The following is a 20,101-nucleotide window of genomic DNA, read 5'->3' as shown; positions in this document are numbered from 1 at the left end:
GGGGGCCCCCCCCCCCCCCCCCCCAAACGATCAACAATTTTAGTAGAAGCAACTAGTAATTATCAACAAGATTTGATTAATATACGTACTCGGCCCCTCCTATACTCGAATCCTGGCTCCGCCACTGTTCGGCCTCGCGCTGCGCTTCGCTAAAAGTGGCCGACACCACAAAAAAATTCAGGCACGTGACGTTTACAAAGCCGTTAGTCAAAACGTCTCATAAGTTCAGAACGAATAATTACGTGAGAGTAGAGGGGGTTTTCCGTGAATAACCCTTTTGCCTCTCTGCTTCCACAGCACAGCGCGAGCTCGCGGAGAGGACGACGCAGCCCAAGTTACCAAACCCCCAATCCCCTCCGCCTCCGGCGACACCCCTCCCGCCGCCGCCCGGCGAGATGTCGTCGCTCTGCCGCGCGCGGCGGGAGACCGACTTCGCGCGCTTCCCGGACTCCGCCCCCATCGTCATCGACAACGGCGCCTCCACCTTCCGCATCGGGTAGAAGCCCCCTCTCCCCTCCGCCGCCGCCCCCGGAACTCCCCGAAACCCTAACCCTAACGCGCCGCCTGGTTTGCTCCGTTGCGTGCAGGTGGGCTGGCGAGGCGGAGCCGCGCGTCTCCTTCCGTAACATCGTGCAGAGGCCCCGCCACCGCAGCTCAGGTACGTGACGCGCGGGACGCTTAGAAATCTCGGCCTATGCGGTTGCCTGATGCGAATGCGTTTGGATTTTGCGTCGTTGTGGTTCATTTGTGCAATGGCGCTCGCGGGTTCAGAAGTTCGTCGTGGCATTCCGTTGGTGATTGGGTGCTGTTCATGCGACTTGGTTTTGTCGTGATGCACCGAAATTGGGCGTATCCTTTTAGATTGATGATATACGTTTAGTGTTTTTTTAATGGTACTTTGGTTTACTTACTGTCAGTGATTCTGAAAGCGTTTTTCAAGTCAGATGTCTGTAGAAATATTTTTGCAGTTGTGCGACTGCGCTGCAATGTTCATGGTTTTCTGAATGTACAAAATGGGCATCACTTTATTTTGAATGTCAGTTGATGGACTTGTAAGAGGATTGGAGCGAATTCTCATATTTTAACTGATTGCAGTTTCTTTCTGATTCAACAGGTGAAACTGTGACAGTTGTAGGAGACACTGATCCAGCTCTAATGAAGTACTTTGACTGCACACGGACATCAATTCGCTCAGCGTTCGATGATGATGTCGTCTATCAGTTTGAGTACATGGAATATGTGGGTCACTCCTACGTCATTATCTTCCTGTTTTTTTATTTGTCAGCGAGATCAGCAAATGGTTTATTATGTGTTTTTAGGCTTCAAATGGATGAACTGGGCAGTCAATGTGGCCTGTCATCTTTGCATTTTTTAGGAATCTGCAACCCTTAGGGCTTGACTATATGCTTGATACTGATCATACTGTAAAGAGTTCCTATGAGCGTAAAAATATCAGAAAGATGCATATTCAATGCTTAAGGAAAAATTCAATGTGTGCCCCTTGTGATTTTGAGTTGATAAAGAACTTCAAAATGTACTTTTGTAACAGACAAGTCACTGTACTTATTTAACCTTTTTGATCTGGTATTATTTGCATGTTGCAGATTCTCGATTATGCTTTTGACCGATTAGGTGCCACATCAGAGGTAAATTTACCTGTGTCAACACATGTCTCTTGAATAATTTCCTTTAGTCTTATTTTTCTTTTCTTCCTTGGTTTGGTGGCTTGTCTTTTACTTTGCACCTGATAAATAAGTAACTTTTACGTAGTTAGTCCTGTTGAATAAGAAAAGAAGAACCAGGGGTTGGTTATGCATGTCAATTTACAATTCTAGTTACCAGTGTAGTATGAGTAGTGGGGACTAGGGAGTAGGAAATATTTTTCTAGTGAGTGGAAGTCAAACAACGTCTTAAGGGCTTTGGGAAAGAACTTTAGTCTTAGCCTCTGAGCATAAGCAAGGTGAACAGAAACAGTGAAGTATGCAACTCAATTTTCGGTAAATGACAAGCATGGACGATTATCTCATTTCACCAGTTTTTCCACTTAGCAATGAATGCTAAGGAATAACGCAGGAAGAGTTGGTATTCCGAAGCTAGTAGTTTGCTATTCTCATGCAATGAATCTGTAAAGTGAAAACTGAAAACCCTACACATCAGTTCATTTAGTCTCATAGTTCTAAATCTGATAGTTATTGACTTGAAAGATGAGTAACTTATATTTTACGTGTATCTTTAAACTTCACAACTTAGTTTTTTCTCTATAAACAATTATTTCACAACTTAAAGTTTTTTCATATAAACAAATAATTGTTTCATACTGTTGAAATCTAACTATTATTTGTTTTAATACCGGTCAGGTGGGCCATCCCATTCTTATGACAGAGTGTGAGTGCAATCCATCCTTTTCTCGAGCACGAATGTCTGAACTTCTTTTCGAGACATATGGTGTGCCATCCGTTGGTAATGTCTTTTGTGATCTTTATGTGCTTTTGTTATGACTTATGAACCGCATCTGTTAGTATAGTAGTGCAGTAGCACAGTCGATAGAAGCATAAGTACTAATGTTTTCTCTTACTATTTGCATTTCAGCTTTCGGTATTGATGATGTATTTAGCTACAAGTACAATCAGAAGCTTGGAAACTGTGGAGAAGATGGGTTGGCTATTTCGTGTGAATTTGGAACATGCCACGTTGTTCCAGTAAGTTTGTTTCTTCAAGATACGGCTTTCTCCAACTGTGTGCAACATACAAGTCATTTCATATGTCTCCTTTTGTCAGATACCATGAAATGAGTACAATTACATCTGTTTAGGAGGAAATTCCATTGACTGTGTTTGAATTTTAAGTTTCTAACTGGATAAACAGGGACATTTTATAGTAGATCATATGTTGAATAAAATGAATAAAAAGAAACAGATGCTACCGTAGATTATGTGTTGCTGTCCAGGCATGCTCTGTCCCCTTTTCTGCTCCCAGCTCCACAACTTCAGTCAAAAAGATGCCTTCACCTATTGGGTTACTGTGGAGAGCTTGAGTGAACAATATTATTCTGTCACTCTCTCCATGAGGATCTTCTTATATACTCCTCCATGTTAGGCACCATACTTTGATGCAGTAATCATCACAGTGAGATTCTGTTCCTTGCCCCCCCCCCCCTGAAATACTAACAAAATGAATGCACAACAAATTCTTCGTTTGGACGGAATGTGCTGTATATTAGTTTGGCTTGTTGACTGTTTCAGAGACCATGTTCAAGAAAAAGTCTCAGCACTTGTGTTTATCTATCTGTATATTTCAAATTAAGTTGTTGACCTATGGACTAAAAGCCATGTTGGATCTGTTTTCAGTTCTTAAAAGGGCAGCCTGTGCTGGGGGCATGCTGCCGAACAAATGTTGGTGGATCTCACATTACTGATTTCCTGAGGCAGCTCCTCTCTCTTAAATATCCCTATCACGTGTATGTATGAGCACATTTTTCCGAAGTACTTTGTATTATTTGTTTTCCCTAATCCATACCATTTGCATGTCTAACAGTAATCATTTTACATTTGCATAGGGCAAACTTTACATGGGAAAAGGCTGAAGAGCTGAAGAAGGAACATTGTTATATAGCTGCTGATTATATGTCAGAGTTGCAGATATTCAAAGTAAGATATTTGTATCTATTTCTTTGTTCGCTTGTCAATTTTCAGAATTATCAAATTCCTATTTCCGATCTGTTTTTCGTATAGAAAGGACATTCTTTCTACTCCAGTTGCTTATCATTTTCTTAGAATTTCTTTCTAGAAGTATGTTTATAGCAATTATATACATTCTTGCAACACCATGAATTGATCACTTCAGTTTGCAGAATAACAAGGAAGAAGCTGAAGAGAAGACTAGGTACTGGCAGCTACCATGGGTACCCCCACCCAGAGATGAACCGCCATCTGAGGAAGAGCTAGCGAGGAAGGCGGCTTATAAGGAAAAGGCTGGTCAACGTTTGCGAGACATGGCTGCTGCAAAGAGGTCTCAGAAGATAGCAGATCTGGAAGAAAAACTCTCTGGCCTGGAGGATTTGATGGATCACCTTGATGGAGCTGATGAATCGCAAACAACGTCTATTCTGGGTAGATCTGGATACCTTTCCCAGCAGGAAATTAAGTCTGATATTCTGAAAGCAACACAGTCTCTAAGAAAAGCGAAGGGGGAGTCCAATGGCAATGAGGAGAACGCAGATGCTTCAGGAGCTGATAAGTACCCACTTGTATCTGTCCCTGATGACATGTTGACACCAGAGCAGGTATGTGTTTAGTTAAGCTATCGTCTGTGACTTGTTATGTAGTCAACAATGAGATTCCATTAATGTGCTTTTGGGATCATCTTGCACCTTCTTAATGTTAGGATAAACGTAATCTCCCATGGTTAACATTGCTCTGTGTCTGTGTTCCATTTTTGCTCTTATCCAGTTAAAGGAAAAGAAGAAACAGATACTACTTAAAACCACGACAGAGGGCAAGCTGCGCGCCAAGCAGAGGCGTGCCGAGGAGGCAGCATTGAGGGAGAAGCAAGAAGAAGAGAGGCGCACGTAAGTGGCAACATTCTCAGTCTGCAATTTATTACTCCCTCTGTTCACAAATACAAGATGTTCTGGATATTCCAATATGGACTAAATGCGGACTGAAATGAGTGAACAAACACACTAAAATGTGTCTATACATCCGAGTCAGAAAAAAGTTAGAACATCTTATATTTGTGAATGGAAGGAGTATATGGTAAAGTCCTCCTGTATGAAGTCACATGCCATTGTGTCTTGTTGATGAAATAGTTACTACCTTAAAGCCATTTGACATTTTTTTTGTTCTTTCGAGATGTTCCATGTTCATCAAATTTTAAACTGTAGGAGGAAAGTACATTTCTGTATTTTGTAACACATTTTTTTTACCAATTTTAAAGGAAAAGCTAGTGTTTATCATAATAGCAAACTAGTAACCACATTTAAAAAAAAGACTAAGGGAGAAGAAAGCCCCTGACTTTTCATCTAACTACTAGGTGGGAGACTCAAACCCAGGTGGGGTGAGTCGAACCATGTCATTTTTCTCTAGGAGAGCTCCCCCTAGCAACCACATACCGCTGAGCTCAGAACTGCATTCGCCTAATGCATTAGAAGTTTCTTAAAGCCTTTGTTTCTATAAGAGAACATCACTAGAAAGGCAGAATCTGGGAAGTGGGTGCTGCTATTCACTATGTACTGTCGGTTTTACTTGACAATATGTGGTGTCTTTTGTTAAAGATGCTCTTCCTCCAAATTGGTATGACTTTTCTGCAACCTGTCTTAGAGATCAAAGTTATGGGCTGATAGGTTCTACAACCTGGTTGATACGGATAGGGTACTCCCTAAGCTGTTGTAGTTGTGCTTGAGGTTTTCTATTGTTTCTTCTGTAATATGTTGTCACTCTTAACTACACAGGGAGAACCCAGAGTTATACTTTGATGAGCTCCGTGCCCGATATTTAGAACTTTCTGAGAAAGTTGATCAGAGGAAGCGACAAAAGGTTAACGGCAACAATAATTCATCTGGTGCCGTAGGCCGTGGCGAGCGTCTAAATGCCGCCCAGAAAGAAAGAATGCGGCTGCTCACCACTGCTGCATTTGACCGAGGGAAAGGCGAGGACACTTTTGGAATGAGAGATGAAGATTGGTTGGTCTACAAAAAGATGAGCAAAGAGAATGAGGAAGATGATGATGGGAAAGATGATGATGAATCAGAACTTGCTCGAATCGCATCAAAAATCCAGGTAAGGCCCCACTCTCAAGCTTTCCTCTTCATGATGTCCATTTTCTCATATTTACGTTTCTTTGGTGAAGTAAAAAACACTAAAACTAATTGTATCATAATAACACGACGCTTCCCCGTGCAGGAGGTGGACCCTACATTTGTGAACAAACATGACGCTGTTGAACCAGCTCCAGATCCTCATAAAGTCCGGCCTCTCACCGCAGACGATTTCAAAATCGCCATTGGGATCGAGCGGTTCCGCTGCCCCGAAGTACTATTCCAGCCCGGCATGATAGGAGTCGACCAGGCTGGCATCGATGAGATGGTCAGCATCTCCCTCAGGAGGCTACTGGAGGACGAGTCCGTCAAGGAGCGCCTCTGCCAGTCCATCCTCGTCACAGGTGGCAGCTCCCTGTTCCCCGGGATGATCCCTCGGCTCGAATCCGGGATCCGGCAGTTCCGGCCCTACCTCGCGCCGCTGAAGCTTGTGAGAGCTGCTGACCCCATCCTGGACGCGTGGCGGGGCGCTGCCGCCTTTGCGGCTTCCAGCAACTTTGGGAAGCAGACCTTCACCTTGGCGGATTACAGAGAGCACGGCGAGAGCCTGTTCCATCGCCACAATATTGTCTACACGTTGTAGCAGCGTTCTGCTGGTGTGTTCTCCGCTAACGTATAGAAAAACTGAAAAACTGATGCGTCTTGCTTGTGAACAAAAGTAGTTTTGCTTGTGATCCTGCATCTTGTGAAGATGACATACTTTTAAGTCGGCTTAGAAACTTTGATACTGATAACTATTGTTTATTAGACAGTATCTTAATCGATATCCTTAGTCTATGCACTTTATCAAAAGAAATGCATACTCTAATTGTTGTGCTGCCTATAAAGGTTTGGAGCCAGTCCTGAATGATGTGTTTTCCTTTTTGGTTTTGTACCAACGTAATGCTCGTGTTATGGTTGCTATATACTGTGCTGCTGCCCTCCCCAGTAACTTCTAGTCATATATTATTAAATAACGACACACATATTTTCGCCTGATTTTTAAATATGAGGTTCAATTCCAACATATTATATTCTTAAATCCATCGAAAGCTCTATTTAAGTTCAGTCTTTTTCCACTGTTTCAAGAAAATATATTATACATTAAATTGGAAAAATATTTGATCATGCCTACATACAATTTTAATTTTTAATATGCAAAACTACAAATCAATTTTCCTAAGTATGACATAAATATAGTTTTAAGGGGTTTTGCATATGAGAAAAGACTACACGTGAAGTTAAAACGAACCCATTACAATGTTTGAATTACTTTAATCTCAATTCAATTAAAATTTGGATTTCAAAACAACTACTATGTTACTACTGTCTCCAAGTAAAATACTTGGAGGCATATTCATAAATAATGGTACACAAAATTTGAAGTTTAACTTGAACATAATAACTTAATGCATTCTAAAAAATCCTTCAAAAGCTCAATTTAAATTAAATTCCTGTACTCTCCCCACTGTTCCAAATAGTATTAGACTCCTTTTATTAATATGTTTACTTTAAACTTTGAAAACTGCAATTTACCTTTTTTGTATAATAACATAAATATAGGTTTAGATGTTCTACGTATGAGAAATGACTAGACATGAAGCTCAAATTAATCCACTAAGAATTTATGAATTACCTTTAATCAAAATTTAATTTCACAATTGTAACTAAAACAACTTAAAAAAGAAAAAAAAACAGAATAACTTGCATTATAGTTTACATTTTTTTGGAGTAACCTTGATTGGATTTAAATTGAGGGAGAACTAGTACCATTTAGGATTTCCAAAAGAATTTCTATTAATAATGTTTGAATATCTTGAGATGTGACATCCTTGAAGCATATGACTCAACAATCACAATGGACCACATGTGGGACGACTTTGTTAGAAACTTAGAATACATCTTCAATGTTAAATGGGTTAAAAAGATCTAACAAACAAAACCCAAGCACTTTTTAAGGGTCTTCAGTATCTCTAATCAAATAAATGCACTCCATACTTCTTAAATCACATAGCTCAAGAAATTTTTTCTCAAGTATAGTTGTTGTTGTCACAAGGATAAATAAATACAAAAGAAGTAGAATTCACTCTAACAACAACAATAACAACAACACACTACCATTAGCAAGAACAACAACAATAACAACTCTAATGAATGCAATTTGTTCTCGAGGTCAACTTTCTAAGAAGGAGCCTTTTGTTCTAGATTTTTTTTCACAACTACATTATTTTCCAGTAGAACAATCAGTTGTTTGAGACGGAAGAAGAGGTATTCCGGTGGAAGAGAAATAAGAGAACATATTCATTTTCCTCTGTTCAAAATGATATGACTACGTGGGGTTCGGTTATTCTAGTAGCTCTATTTTTAATAAGTATATTTTTCATTTCAATTGAAAAGTGGCATGGTGCTCGCCCCTTGCTGGATTTATTCTAGGATTTGACGGCTTTATTATTTCAGCGGTAAGCGACATAACCGTCGGTAGTGAGACATCTATGATGACTTTGTCAGTCTCGAGAACTACTGGCTCAGTCGATCGAAGATGCTCATGGGGTAAAGTATATGTGAGTGCATTATTACGGGTGTGTCTCTTCTGCGTTTCGCATAAAAGTTCATGTTGAAAGTTTACGTATTTGACCTCCCAGACTTGTCAAAAGTTTGCATATATCCCCGCAAAAAAGATTTAAGAGGTATTTGTTTTACTTCAATTGAAAGTTTACGTATCTGACCTCCCAGACTTGTCAAAAGGCCAGCGGGCAGCCCCTCCAATCCTCCTCCCCCCGCCAGCGGGCAGCCGCAGCTAGTCCAACAACTACGTCCCCATCGATCCACCCCTCTACCCGAGGCCGCACCACCGCCCACCAACTCGAACAAGCCCACGTTGAAAATCACGGGAATCTTTTCCCCATATTCTGCCGTAGCTATTTGGGTCCGTTTGAATTTCTGATAGACCTCGGTATCTCCGGATCCATGGTCGTTTCGTGTTGGAAATGATCTTCCCTTTAACCGTGGTAGAGTCAATCAACTGGTTAGTAGGAGTTCATGCTAGATTGGGCTAATGGTGATCAAAGTAGCTGATGATTAGGGGTCAAAGTGTCACTACTTGTTTGGTTTCTATGTCGGTTTAGGTTTGTATTAGAAAGGTTTGGCATACAAGTTTAGTCTATTTATTCCTTGTTGTTCCATTTTGTCTTTCCTTCCACTTGTTGTTTCATTTCTCATTTTCATCCTCCGTTTCTTTTTCTTCCACTTTTATTTGTCATTTATTACTTATTTATGTTTCATATTTGTCTTATTATTTTTATTTACAATTTTTTATTAAAGAGAATACATGGGCAGTTCTCAGAGACATTATTTCACGTTGATGAATATATTCAAACACATGGATGAACGCATTGGCTGAAGAACTTGAATATTTTGTTTCATAGTCATTGAGTATTGTTTCGAGTAACAAAAAAGGGTGGACTGTTTTTTTTGCAGGATCTATACAATTGATTGTGTGGTACATATCACTACATGAAGGAAGATGGTTTTGACACTAACATCTATCCAAAACATAAATAAATAATTGTTTTTTTTTGCCAAATGGCCAGCCCATTTAGCCCTGCCCCCCTCTTCATGGGCCAGCTCAGGTGTGGTCAGGTCCAAACACACTTGTTGCACTAGTTAATCTTCTTGTTGTCAGTAGTGTTAGTATGCTTGGGCTGAGAGGATGGAGAGAACTCAAACTGGGCTGAGCGCGCGTCCCATCTCGTTCCCTTCTCTTGTCCAGGAGCCCGATCGAGAGAGGAGTCGTGCAGGAAGGAGCCGAGTATATAAGGAAGCATTTTAGGGTTGGCGTGCAGTCCCTTTCCGACCCATCTCCCAGCCGTCCGTCCTCCCTGCCTCGTCTTGTTTCTATCCAAAAAAACAAACTCCAAAGGCGCTGCTGCATCTGGCCTTCTCCACCGCACAGCGCACCGCCACCGCCGGCCGCGGACATCACACCCGCCGGCGGCCGCCGCTCTCTCCGCCCCTGCGTTTGGCTGCTCTCATCCTCCTTTTGCCGAGGGTAGCCTCGGCGGCCGGTGAACGATGCGCTGCCCCCTGCGCATGGATGCTCTCATCGGCCTACAGCCGAGGGCACTCCCGCCGGCCGGTGACCGGCGCGCTGATCTGCCGGCGGCCGACAACGACGCCGGGCGATCGACCTGCTGCTCAGATCCGCTGGTTGCCAACCGCATCGCATGCAGTCCCGTCGCGCCGGCGACGGCTACTGTGCCGTGCGTTTGACCTGGGCGTCCGGCGAGAGCCTCCTTCCCGTCGCCGGTGGCCGGCGGCCGGCAGCAGGTTGGCCCGCCGCTCCGCTCTGCTCTGAAATTTATTACTGGTACCTGCATGCTCTGTTGCTTCCACGGGCAGGCATTTTACTGCGCACCCACCAGCTAGCTCTAGCAGAGGCAGCTGAGCCAGTCAGTAGTACAAGAATAGTAGGAGGAGTGAGAGTGACCGGTGGTGTCACGTCTGACGCGACGCTTTTTACCTCCTCGGTCTCCTTTTTCTCTCTTTCTTTTTGTGTACGTATATAAAAGCCAAGCAGGTACGGAGTAGTAAAAATATTTACGTCACGTAAACAAAAAACACGCGTCGACAGGTGTCGACATGCAGATGGACGGACCGGCTGCGACTAACCCTAAACTTAACCCCGAGACCGACTCCTCCTCCTTTTCCTTCCTGAGATGAGACGAGATGAGAAACATATCAGATCTGGAGGCACCTCTCGTCCCCTACCCGTGGGTGCGAACCCTAGCCCTCCACGCCGTCCGGCCGGCCGGCCGGATCCTTGGTCTGCCGCCGGCGCCGGCCACGTCCGGTCCTCCCCCGGACGCCGTGCGTCCTTGCCTCACTCCCTCCCTCCCTCTGCTCTCCACGAACGCGCCGGCCCTTTCGTCCATCCATCCTTGCAACTGGCCACGCGCCGCATCTCTTTCTCCGGCCGGCCTTGCCTCGCCTCGCCTCGCCTCGTTGATTATCAAAATTTTATGTTTCAATCGATCGTTTCAAGGTTTTCTTGTATCCCCTTGCCTGGATTTCTCTTTTATTTGTTGTTAATTAATCTGACCGTATGCTTCTTCTTCGTCTTCATGCAGGCAGGAGGGTTGATCCATCCTCTCATCCCCGCCCCGCCATGCAGGCAGCCCCCGCGTTTGCCTGACGAGACGAGAGCAGTCCCACCGGCCGCTGACCGCTAGCAGCGCTGATCTGCCGAACGCCGCCGACAGATGCAGTCCTGCCGTTCAGATCCGCTGGCCACCAACAGCCGGTATTCTTGCCGGCCGGCGAGAGTCTCCTGCCCGGTGCACCGCTAGCTAGCAGGCAGCGGTCTCAGGCAGGCATCTCTGCTGCTCTAGGTTATGGATCCGGTACCTGCTCGATGTCTTTCTTGCATGCGAAGACTGTGGACGGACGGACAAGACTGCGTGACGATGACAGGATTGGACACCACCTCGCTCGCGGTAGCAGTACGCACATATGGTGGGGTATTACTACTACTACTAGTTACCCTATGCAGAGATGAGGGGAAAGGGAGCAGAGCAGAGGTGTAATATATACATGCTCTGCTCTGGATCTACATGCATCTCCATGGATGCATGCGAGCCCTACCGCCGTGCAACGCAACACCGGGGAAGATCCAATGTGAGGACTGGACTATGGAATGACTATCAGTCGGAGCAAGAGTTATATATATATGGCGTACGTGGCCTCCATCTCAACCAGACACATCCGCCCATGATTTATGTTTTCAGTCCCTAGGTATATATATGCCCACTCCACCACTCTATTCTTTTCTTGTTATTGCTGCTGCTGCTGCTAACCAGCATAGAATCTTGATTTATTATGATTTGCCATTCTGTTTCACCAAATTTTAAAATATAAGCCGTGTATTAATAGAATTATGTTGGCATGTAAAATTTTGTGTTGATCTGTTGTATCGTTTGGGAGAAATAAAAGAAATAGTAGTTATTATATTTTTTTTTCCACCACTTGTTATATTTGCGTTTGTCTTGCAAAATCATAACAAGACATGTATACTCCCCCTTAAGAATATAAGAGATTTACTGTGCGTCTTATAATTCTAACACCAGAAATTTCACATTAGTAGCAACAGCAAGACCAACAAGAAAATAATTGTGTAGTAGTATTATCTAGGGATTGAAGGCCTTGTTGCAAGCAAGTGCAGATAAAAATGTAATCATGGATGGATGGGTGTCCCTTTTTCATAGAGCTTGAATCCAAAGCAAGTGGAGGCCACAACATATAACCCGTGATCAGAGAGTCTAGTCCACTCTCGACTGGCCCTTCACTCCATATATACAAGGGATCGATGGTTCCTCATTATCATGACAAAGGTGAACGGATGTTATATAGTCGGCTCTAGATGTATTCTTATTTGTCTGTACCTTCCATTTACTAACCCATGGTCCTGCCCCGGACGGCATTGTCCCGCTCCCTCTGCTCTCCACGCACCCTTTCTTCCACAAGCATCCTTAAAACTAACCAATCATGCCACACGCTTCATCTGTTTCTTTTGCCTGCCTATTTGATTATCCCAAATTTGTATGCTTTTTGGTATCCCCTTGCGTGTATTTTCATTCATTGGTAATTAATCTGACCAGATTGATACTTCTTTTGTATCTAAATGCGGGCAGGAGGGTTAATCGATTCTCTCATCTTCCATGGACCGTGAACCGGCAGCCGTTCCAGCTTGTACATGGTCGATAGGTCAACAGCACCTATCGAGGTGCAACACTTGTCCCTAGCCATACATGTACGACATCCTCTATTATCACCCGATTTTGTAAAAGCAAGTGCTATCGCTAGATCCAATAGTTATGCTAGATCCAATCCAAACAGCTAAGTCATGTCCTATCGAAAGTTATGTATGTAACTTCGAGAATCGTCTATTGGATTGACATTGGCTGTTTAATATAAAAACATATGTTTAATTAATTTAAAAGAGGGAGCATCGAGATTCGTTATTTTATTTATCAAACTAGAATCAGAATTACTCATAGTCAATACCCTGGCTGAAATTCAAAAGATCTAACCGGTGTAGTTCACGTGACCTACAATATTTCGTATTTATTTTTTGTACGTTTATCAGAAATAAAAAAAATAGAAAGTTTATTGTGTTTTACATTTATATTTGTTTGTTACCCCTTGTTATGTTTGTGTGTACCACATACCTTTGGCTTTTTCTTTGATTATTCTTTTGTCTAAAATTGTAATTGTCTTATACTTCCTCCGTTCCTAAATATTTGTCTTTCTAGAGATTTCAAATGGTCACCACATACGGATGTATATAGACATATTTTAGAGTGTAGATCCACTCATTTTGCTCCGTATGTAGTCATCATTTGAAACCTCTAGAAAGACAAATATTTAGGAACGGAGGGAGTACAATTTATGTTAGAGTTGTTAGTTGTTATGTCACAAATTCATATCTACGGTTCCATTTTACCCTTTACAGGGTCGAGATATAAGCATGTCGATCCCTCGTAGAAACGTGCTCTTTCTGCAATGCCGCCCGGGATCCAAGTTGAGGAGTGCACTCTGAGCATGAGTTATGTCCATCGGGACTCCACCTTCCCCAAATGTTGTCTCCCATTTCTGGATTCAAGTCTGGTTCTGAAACAGCAAGTTGTGTGTGTGAGAGACACGTGTCAATGGCGTTTTGTTCTCATCTACAGCTGCTTGGAAAAAGACCTTCAATCAATCCCTAGAAACTAAAATATAAAAAGGTAGTTACTCGTCTATCTCAACGTAAATGATCGAAGACACTTGAGTCTTCCTAACACAACTGCTCTTTCTTACTTTTTTTTTCAGGATCTAAAGAAGAGGAGGTTTTCTTACCAGACCTTGGTTAGCTACACAATCTCTTTCTTACCCTTTTGGGTGGTCACATGGAAGCTCTCTAATAGATCACTTAAGACAAATGGAATTAACTACAACACATGATTTAGGTAATAGTGTGCTACTCTATATTTTGTTGTTGTTGATGCTTCTCTCATCTAGATTTATTCTGATTTTCCAGTCTACTTCTTGCTTTCATTTCCTAGATCTTTTGTTTTTGGAAAACAAAAAACAAGTAGAAAAGATAGGTGTAAAGCCTTCTATTCTCAACAGCTTAAATGCAAAGGTACGGCGAAGAGCCTTTTCTTCGTCTTTTGATTGGTCCTCTGTTATCACCTGATTTTGTACAAGTGAGTGCATGAGTGCATCCAGTAGCTATGTTAGATCCAATCGAAACGACGATTCATGTACTATCCCTTAAGAAAAGAGATAAATTTGACGTATGTGATATATGTAACTTTGAGAATCGTCTATCGGATTTACATGGTTGTTTAATTGAAAGCATATGTTAAATTAATTAAAAAGAGGTACGATTGAGATTAGCTTTCTTGTTTATCAAACCAGATGTGAACTATAAAATTTCGTGTTTATTTGTTGTACATTTGGGAGAAATAAAAACCTAGAAAGTTCTTTGATTTTTATATTTATATTTAATTGTTACCCCTTGTTGTAAAGCGGCTGCCTTGTGACCATGAGGTCACGGGTTCAAGTCCTAAAAACAGCCTCTTGCAGAAATGCAAGGAAAGGCTGCGTACTAAAGACCCAAAGTGATCGGACCCTGCGCGGGCTGCCCTTTTTGTTACCCCTTGTTGTGTTTGTGTTTGCCATGTACCTTATGTTTTTTCTCCAATTATTATTTTGTCTAACATTGTAATTTTCTTGTACAATTCCTTTTACAGTTGTTATATGTCACAAATTCATATCTAAAGTTCTTTTTTATCATAGGGGTCAAGATAAGCAACATCGATCCCTCGTACAAATGTGCTCTTTCTGCAACGCCTGTGGGGCTCCAAGTTAAGGAATGCACTCTGAGCATGAGTTGTATTTATCACCGGACTCCAAGTTAAGGAATGCACTCTGAGCATGAGTTGTATTTACCACCGGACTCTACCTGCCCCAAATGTCGTCTCTCATGTCTGGACTCGAACCATCATATGAGACGTCAAGTTATGTGTCGAGACATCCGTTAATGGAGCTACATTCTCATCTATAGCTGCTTGCAATGAGGCCTTCAATCAATCCCTAGAACTAAAATAGAAAAAGGTATTTTTCTTGTTTATCTAAATTTAAATGGACAAAGTCACTTGAGTCTCCTACTTCTTTTCTTCTTTTTTTTTCTTGTTGCGGTTAGCTACACACAACATTTCTTTCTTAGATAACATGGAAGCTTTCTAATAGATCACAAGATTTATGCAATATTACACTATTCTGTATTTATTGTTGTTGTTGTTGATGATCTTCGCTCATCTAGATTTATTCTGATTTTCGAGTCAACCTTTTTGGTTTAGTCATTTTTGAGCAGACCATTGCATGTTATCAAATATTTTGATCCTTCCTCCTTTTTCAATTGAGGATGTTATTAATCCAGCAGACCATTGCATGTTAGTTATATATGTATATAAAATATTAATAACACTACGGATGGACTGCGTAATATTATGAGCTTAATGTTGTAGATTTTTTAAATGTACTGAAATCCCAAAAACAATATTAAAAAGTTTCATGTTGACCTCTCGCATTGTTTAGAAAGTTCTTTAATTGTTTTTTCTACCACTTGTTATATTTGTATATGCCACATACCATAGTTTTTTTTTTCTTTAATTGTTTTTTTCTTCTAATTTTGTATGTATTATATTCCATGAAAAAATAGCGTGCTATGATGAGCTATAGTGTTCTATTAGCGAGAGATTGTACACTGATTTATTTAGCGAGACATTTCTCAGAACGCTATAGCAATGCTATTAGTGACGCTACAGCGCTCTATTTTTTCCATTGATTATATTTTTTTGTTAGAATTGTTATGTTACAGATCAATATCCAAAGTTAATGTTTGTAACTACACTCCGAGATCATTCACAAATTTTTGTATTTTTTTAACAAGTTTTATACCTGACTTGTTTTTGATGGCGTTGGAGAAGTCAGGCTGTGGATGATGCATTCTCTAGCAAACTGTAGTTCTATTTTAGCCCACGTTTCCATAGCCCAGGTGAGCCCAGCAAACCCACTCCAACCCAACTAATTGGCCAGCCGGCCAACCCCAATCCCCTCTTCCTCCCACTCGTGCCAACCCTAGCAGCAGGAGCAGCACCCGCCGTCGCCGCCCCGCTCCAGCCTCTCCCTAGATATCCAAAGGCACCGCCAGGCAAAGCAAGGATGGCGAACCAGCCGCAGCCGCGCAGGCGCGCCCCTGTCCCCGTCGTCGTCCCCGCCCCCCTGCCCGCGCCGGCGCCGGCGGTAAGTCCATCCCCACGAGATCCCCAACATCTTATGCTAGGGTTTCGCTGCCTGGATGAAATCGTGGACGGAACTCCTCCCATCAGGGGTCTCCTGGCGGTAGAACACACTCCCTGGTTGTATGTTATGTTAGGGTTTTGCTGCTTGACGAAATCGTGGATGGAGCTCTCCATCAGGGGTTCCCCTGATGGTAGAACACACTCCCTACTTGTTTGTTATGCTAGGGATTTTGCTGCCTGGACGAAATCAGGGGATCTCATCAGGGGATCTCCTTGATCCTCCTTTGTTTATTTCTGAGGGGGTGGATCTACTCTACCTTGCATATAGAACAAGAAGAGGAAGACATTGCCAAAATTTTTTTACTACCACTTGTTATATTTGTACTAGATGATACCCCGCACGTTGTTGCGGGAATATTTGCATTATATTTCGATGATATTTGATTTGTATGGAATGTGAATAGTAATACTATGAAAACTAAAAAATTGTAAATTCAGATGCTTTATTGTATTTGATTAATGTATTGTAAAATATTTATTAAATATCTCATTTATGTTTGCATGTTGAGATGGACATTTTCTTATGCATGAATACATGTTGTGGTGGGCCTTTTGCCATGCATGTTGCTTGATGATGTGGCATGCTTGCATGTTGAGAGAAATATGTTAGTGGGGGCTAGCTATTTAGATATAGAAGATATATGGACCACATCAGTGCTATGTGACCAAGTAGTGATGCCAACTTGCCAAGTGCTAGGTTTTGGCGGTTTCCTGTTTAGTGATGCCAAGAAGTGCTTTTATTTCAATCTGTGAATATTGATGACCTACATGCCTTGTCAAATGTTCTAATATTCTTCTTGTGTTCTAATGTTCTGCATGCCTTGGTATTTTGAAGCGTGTTAGGGAAATTATGTACGAGGACACCTTCCTGGCTTCTGAGACGGTGGAGCCCACTGGTCTAGACATCCCAGAGAAAGCGCCACTTGCGGTACGTGGCTCCTCCTGAACAAAGCGTTGCTATGTTGACACAAAGGACATTTACAGGCCTTCATACTTGGTGTCATAAGTCATAACGGTCATTTTGTTATCTTACTGTATTGGCATCAGTACTTGATTGTCACTCTCATCTTGCTTCTAGTAGTTCATTTTGAAGTCCACTTTCTCTGTTTTCTAGCATTTTTCCTTCAGTAGATGATGGGTGTCGGATCATGATTAACACCATATTGTATGCTGAGTATGAGGTTAGTCTACGTGGCAATAGTTTTCCTAGCCTGTGGTTCTGAAATACTCCCTCTGTTCAAACATATAAGATTTTTTTACTTCCTTCTGAATCGGATGTACTCCCCCTGTTTCTTTTTAGTCTGCATATAAAATTTATATGCAGACAAAAGAAACGGAGGGAGTATATAGACACGTTTTAGTGTGTTTATTCACTCATTTTAGATATATCATGCTCCTCGTGCATCAAAGCACTGCTGCTACTCTTAATCTGCCTGTTATATTTGTAGGTCTGATAAAATTCCTTCCTGTTAATTAAAATACTATTGCTTTGTTTATAGGAAAAGACCGTCTGGAAGTGGAATAGGGAGATTGATACAACTGGGAACGACATGTGGGATCTGGTGAAGCAGCAGTGCTTTAACAAGTCAAATCTACTTGGTAATAAGAGAAGGGAGGTGCTGCCTCTGCTTTCTGCAAGCAAGGCTAAAAGGAAGAAGAACCGCAGCCACGTCAACAAGCTCCGCAACGAGGTTGATGGCTTGAAGGCACAGCTTGCGGCGAAGATTGCCGACTTCAACCAATTCGTTCCAGGTGGCTTGAAGGCACAGCTTGTGGCGAAGATTGCCGACTTCAACCAATTCGTTCCAGGTGGCTTGAAGGCACAGCTTGCGGCGAAGATTGCCGACTTCAACCAATTCGTTCCAGGTGGGTTTGAGATGCCCAGGCATTTCAATGAGTTCCCCGCCCTGGAGGATTAGGTGCGGAGAGTCATCTGTCTTGTTGCCGGTTGCTGTAATGAGTCAACGAACTTGCAGTTTTGTGCCAGGTCCACTTTTGCTCTTTAGTTGAGTGCTTCTCCGCCTTCTCTGGATTTATCTTATGAACTGTAATGAGTCAACGAACTTGCAGTTTTGTGCTAGGTCCACTTTTGCTCTTTAGTTGAGTGCTACTCCGCCTGCGCTGGATGAACTGGATGAATGTGTCCATTTTGATGTGCGACCGCCACTGTGCTGGATGAACTGGACATACAGGGCATAAACGAGTTGATGCTTTTGCTCCCCTAATGTTTAGCAAGTGTTTTTAGGCTGGCGTGTCACTTGAATGGAAAAAGATCAACCACATTGTTTGGTTTTGACTTTGGTGGTTTTCACCTCTGTATTACATTTCATTCTTCCTGTACATTTGCTCTTGCTTGTAGTTATAGTCTTGAATGAAGCGAAGTTGAGACATGTTGGTAGATGGATGCACAGTAAAGAATCAGCTGTTAGCAATTTATAAACAGAAAACGTAGTGAATCAAGTTGCTTGACAAACACATGACTACAGACTGAAAAAGATAGGCGTTCCAGGCTTCACCAACCCAGCTGAGTGAGATTCACAGCTCTGCTCGACTTCAAACCTCTCCATTGAACTTGCTAAAACCGCTATTCGCATGTGACTTGTGCCCACCAAATAAATAAGGAATGAAAGCATTCGCAAGTCAAACATTCATCTTAACAGCTGCATCCTCCAGGTTGATTCCCCTGCTCTGGGCAGCCGCAACTAGAACTCCAAATGTCAGATGTAGTATCAAAAGTATAGTAAATCAACTCAAACTCCAGGAGATGTTTCTTGCATTGTGTGAAGAACTCTTAACTCAGTTATGGTATCAAAAGTATCCTATGCCGTCCAATTAGCAAATCAGTACACGTATGCCTATCATGGCCGTCTAGTTCAAATAATGCTTATGACCACAATCATATTTTAGGAAAGCTGTGACCATAAAATACAATCGACATTTATCGTCACATGTTGATCGCCATTGACATGGCAATCACAAGATGAAAAGAAAAAACACTGTCCCAATTGGAAGGGACGGCACTCTAGGTTCCAACCGACAATTACAACAGGTCTTTGTCATTTGTGGTTCTGGTAACCCAAAAGAAAAAAAACAAACAGAAGAAAAACTGCACAAAACGAAGGATTGCATTGGTATTCAGTATTTTCTAATGAAATTGCAAGATTGTCCTCAGCAAAACGGACAACTGAACTATTTTCTAATGAAATTGCAAGATTGTGAAACATTTCTAGTTGCTAGACAGAATGGGCGAAAAAGTTTCAGTCAACAACACAGCATGTTATCAAGAAGTATATAAATCCACCTTTACCGGACACTAGCCAAAAGATTCAGTGAGACGGAAATACATAATCATCTATAAAGAAAGGTCAAATATCGCTCAACAACTGAATATTTTAAAGTCAGCTCCACGACCGACCACCCTCTGTATCCATCACGATAACCTGCAAAATGTAATAATAATCAGACCCAACTCAACAAGATGGCTTTCAACAATGTCTTGGGGTAAGCAAATTAATGGATGCACAACAAAGAATCGGCAAATGTGTATATCTTGAAAAGGAGTAATCCAACAGAAAACCTACCCAAAGAAGGGGATGGTGCTCCACGGCCATATTAGCTAATTCAGGACGGACCTTTTGTCCAGCTTCAACTAGAATGTTGTGATGTCCCGAGCAGCAACTCGAGAATCACAGGACGAAGTAAGGTAATGGGAAGGGGATTGACCGAGAACGAAGGAGCTTGAGCAGCTCAGTTCATTCATTAATTCGATAGTGCCTGCTGGGAGGTTACAGGAGTACTTAAGCATTACCCTTACAGCCGGGCTCTACCGGGACTCACACACGCACGCTTACAGACACGTCATCGGCCGATGGGCCTGCCCTGTCATACACCGCCTTGTCAGTAG

General features: G+C 42.2%; 2 protein-coding genes across 9 annotated transcripts; both read left to right on the top strand.

Moving 5' to 3' along the window:
• Positions 1–260: 260 nt before the first annotated feature.
• LOC125542616 (actin-related protein 5) lies at positions 261–6,662 on the top strand. Its single transcript, XM_048705705.1, has 12 exons — positions 261–496; positions 588–658; positions 1,115–1,239; positions 1,605–1,646; positions 2,358–2,460; positions 2,590–2,699; positions 3,348–3,457; positions 3,557–3,647; positions 3,851–4,282; positions 4,449–4,567; positions 5,450–5,777; positions 5,901–6,662. The coding sequence occupies exons 1-12, from the start codon at positions 396–398 to the stop codon at positions 6,396–6,398; spliced, it is 2,130 nt and encodes a 709-aa protein (XP_048561662.1). The 5' UTR covers positions 261–395; the 3' UTR covers positions 6,399–6,662.
• Positions 6,663–9,633: 2,971 nt separating this feature from the next.
• LOC125542615 lies at positions 9,634–18,508 on the top strand. 8 transcript variants are annotated; one of them, XM_048705704.1, is made up of 10 exons: positions 10,486–10,835; positions 10,921–11,584; positions 12,481–12,599; positions 13,302–13,572; positions 13,658–13,794; positions 14,630–14,947; positions 15,823–16,138; positions 17,033–17,125; positions 17,697–17,960; positions 18,018–18,508. In XM_048705704.1, exons 7-10 carry the CDS (start codon positions 16,058–16,060, stop codon positions 18,114–18,116), a joined length of 537 nt encoding a protein of 178 aa, XP_048561661.1. In that variant the 5' UTR covers positions 10,486–10,835; positions 10,921–11,584; positions 12,481–12,599; positions 13,302–13,572; positions 13,658–13,794; positions 14,630–14,947; positions 15,823–16,057; the 3' UTR covers positions 18,117–18,508. The 8 variants fall into 8 exon arrangements, 7 of the variants coding, with proteins under 7 accessions (XP_048561657.1, XP_048561661.1, XP_048561659.1 ...); XM_048705702.1 differs by adding an exon at positions 11,981–12,180 and having other exon boundaries at positions 10,487–10,835; positions 17,697–18,508; XM_048705700.1 differs by lacking the exon at positions 10,486–10,835 and adding an exon at positions 9,634–10,120 and having other exon boundaries at positions 17,697–18,508.
• The last annotated feature ends 1,593 nt before the right edge of the window (positions 18,509–20,101 follow it).

This window comes from Triticum urartu, chromosome 3 (assembly GCF_003073215.2).
Source record: "Triticum urartu cultivar G1812 chromosome 3, Tu2.1, whole genome shotgun sequence".
Classification (NCBI taxonomy): domain Eukaryota; kingdom Viridiplantae; phylum Streptophyta; class Magnoliopsida; order Poales; family Poaceae; genus Triticum; species Triticum urartu.
The sequence above is the reverse complement of the archived record's forward strand: the minus strand, read 5'-3'. Positions and strand labels throughout refer to the sequence as shown.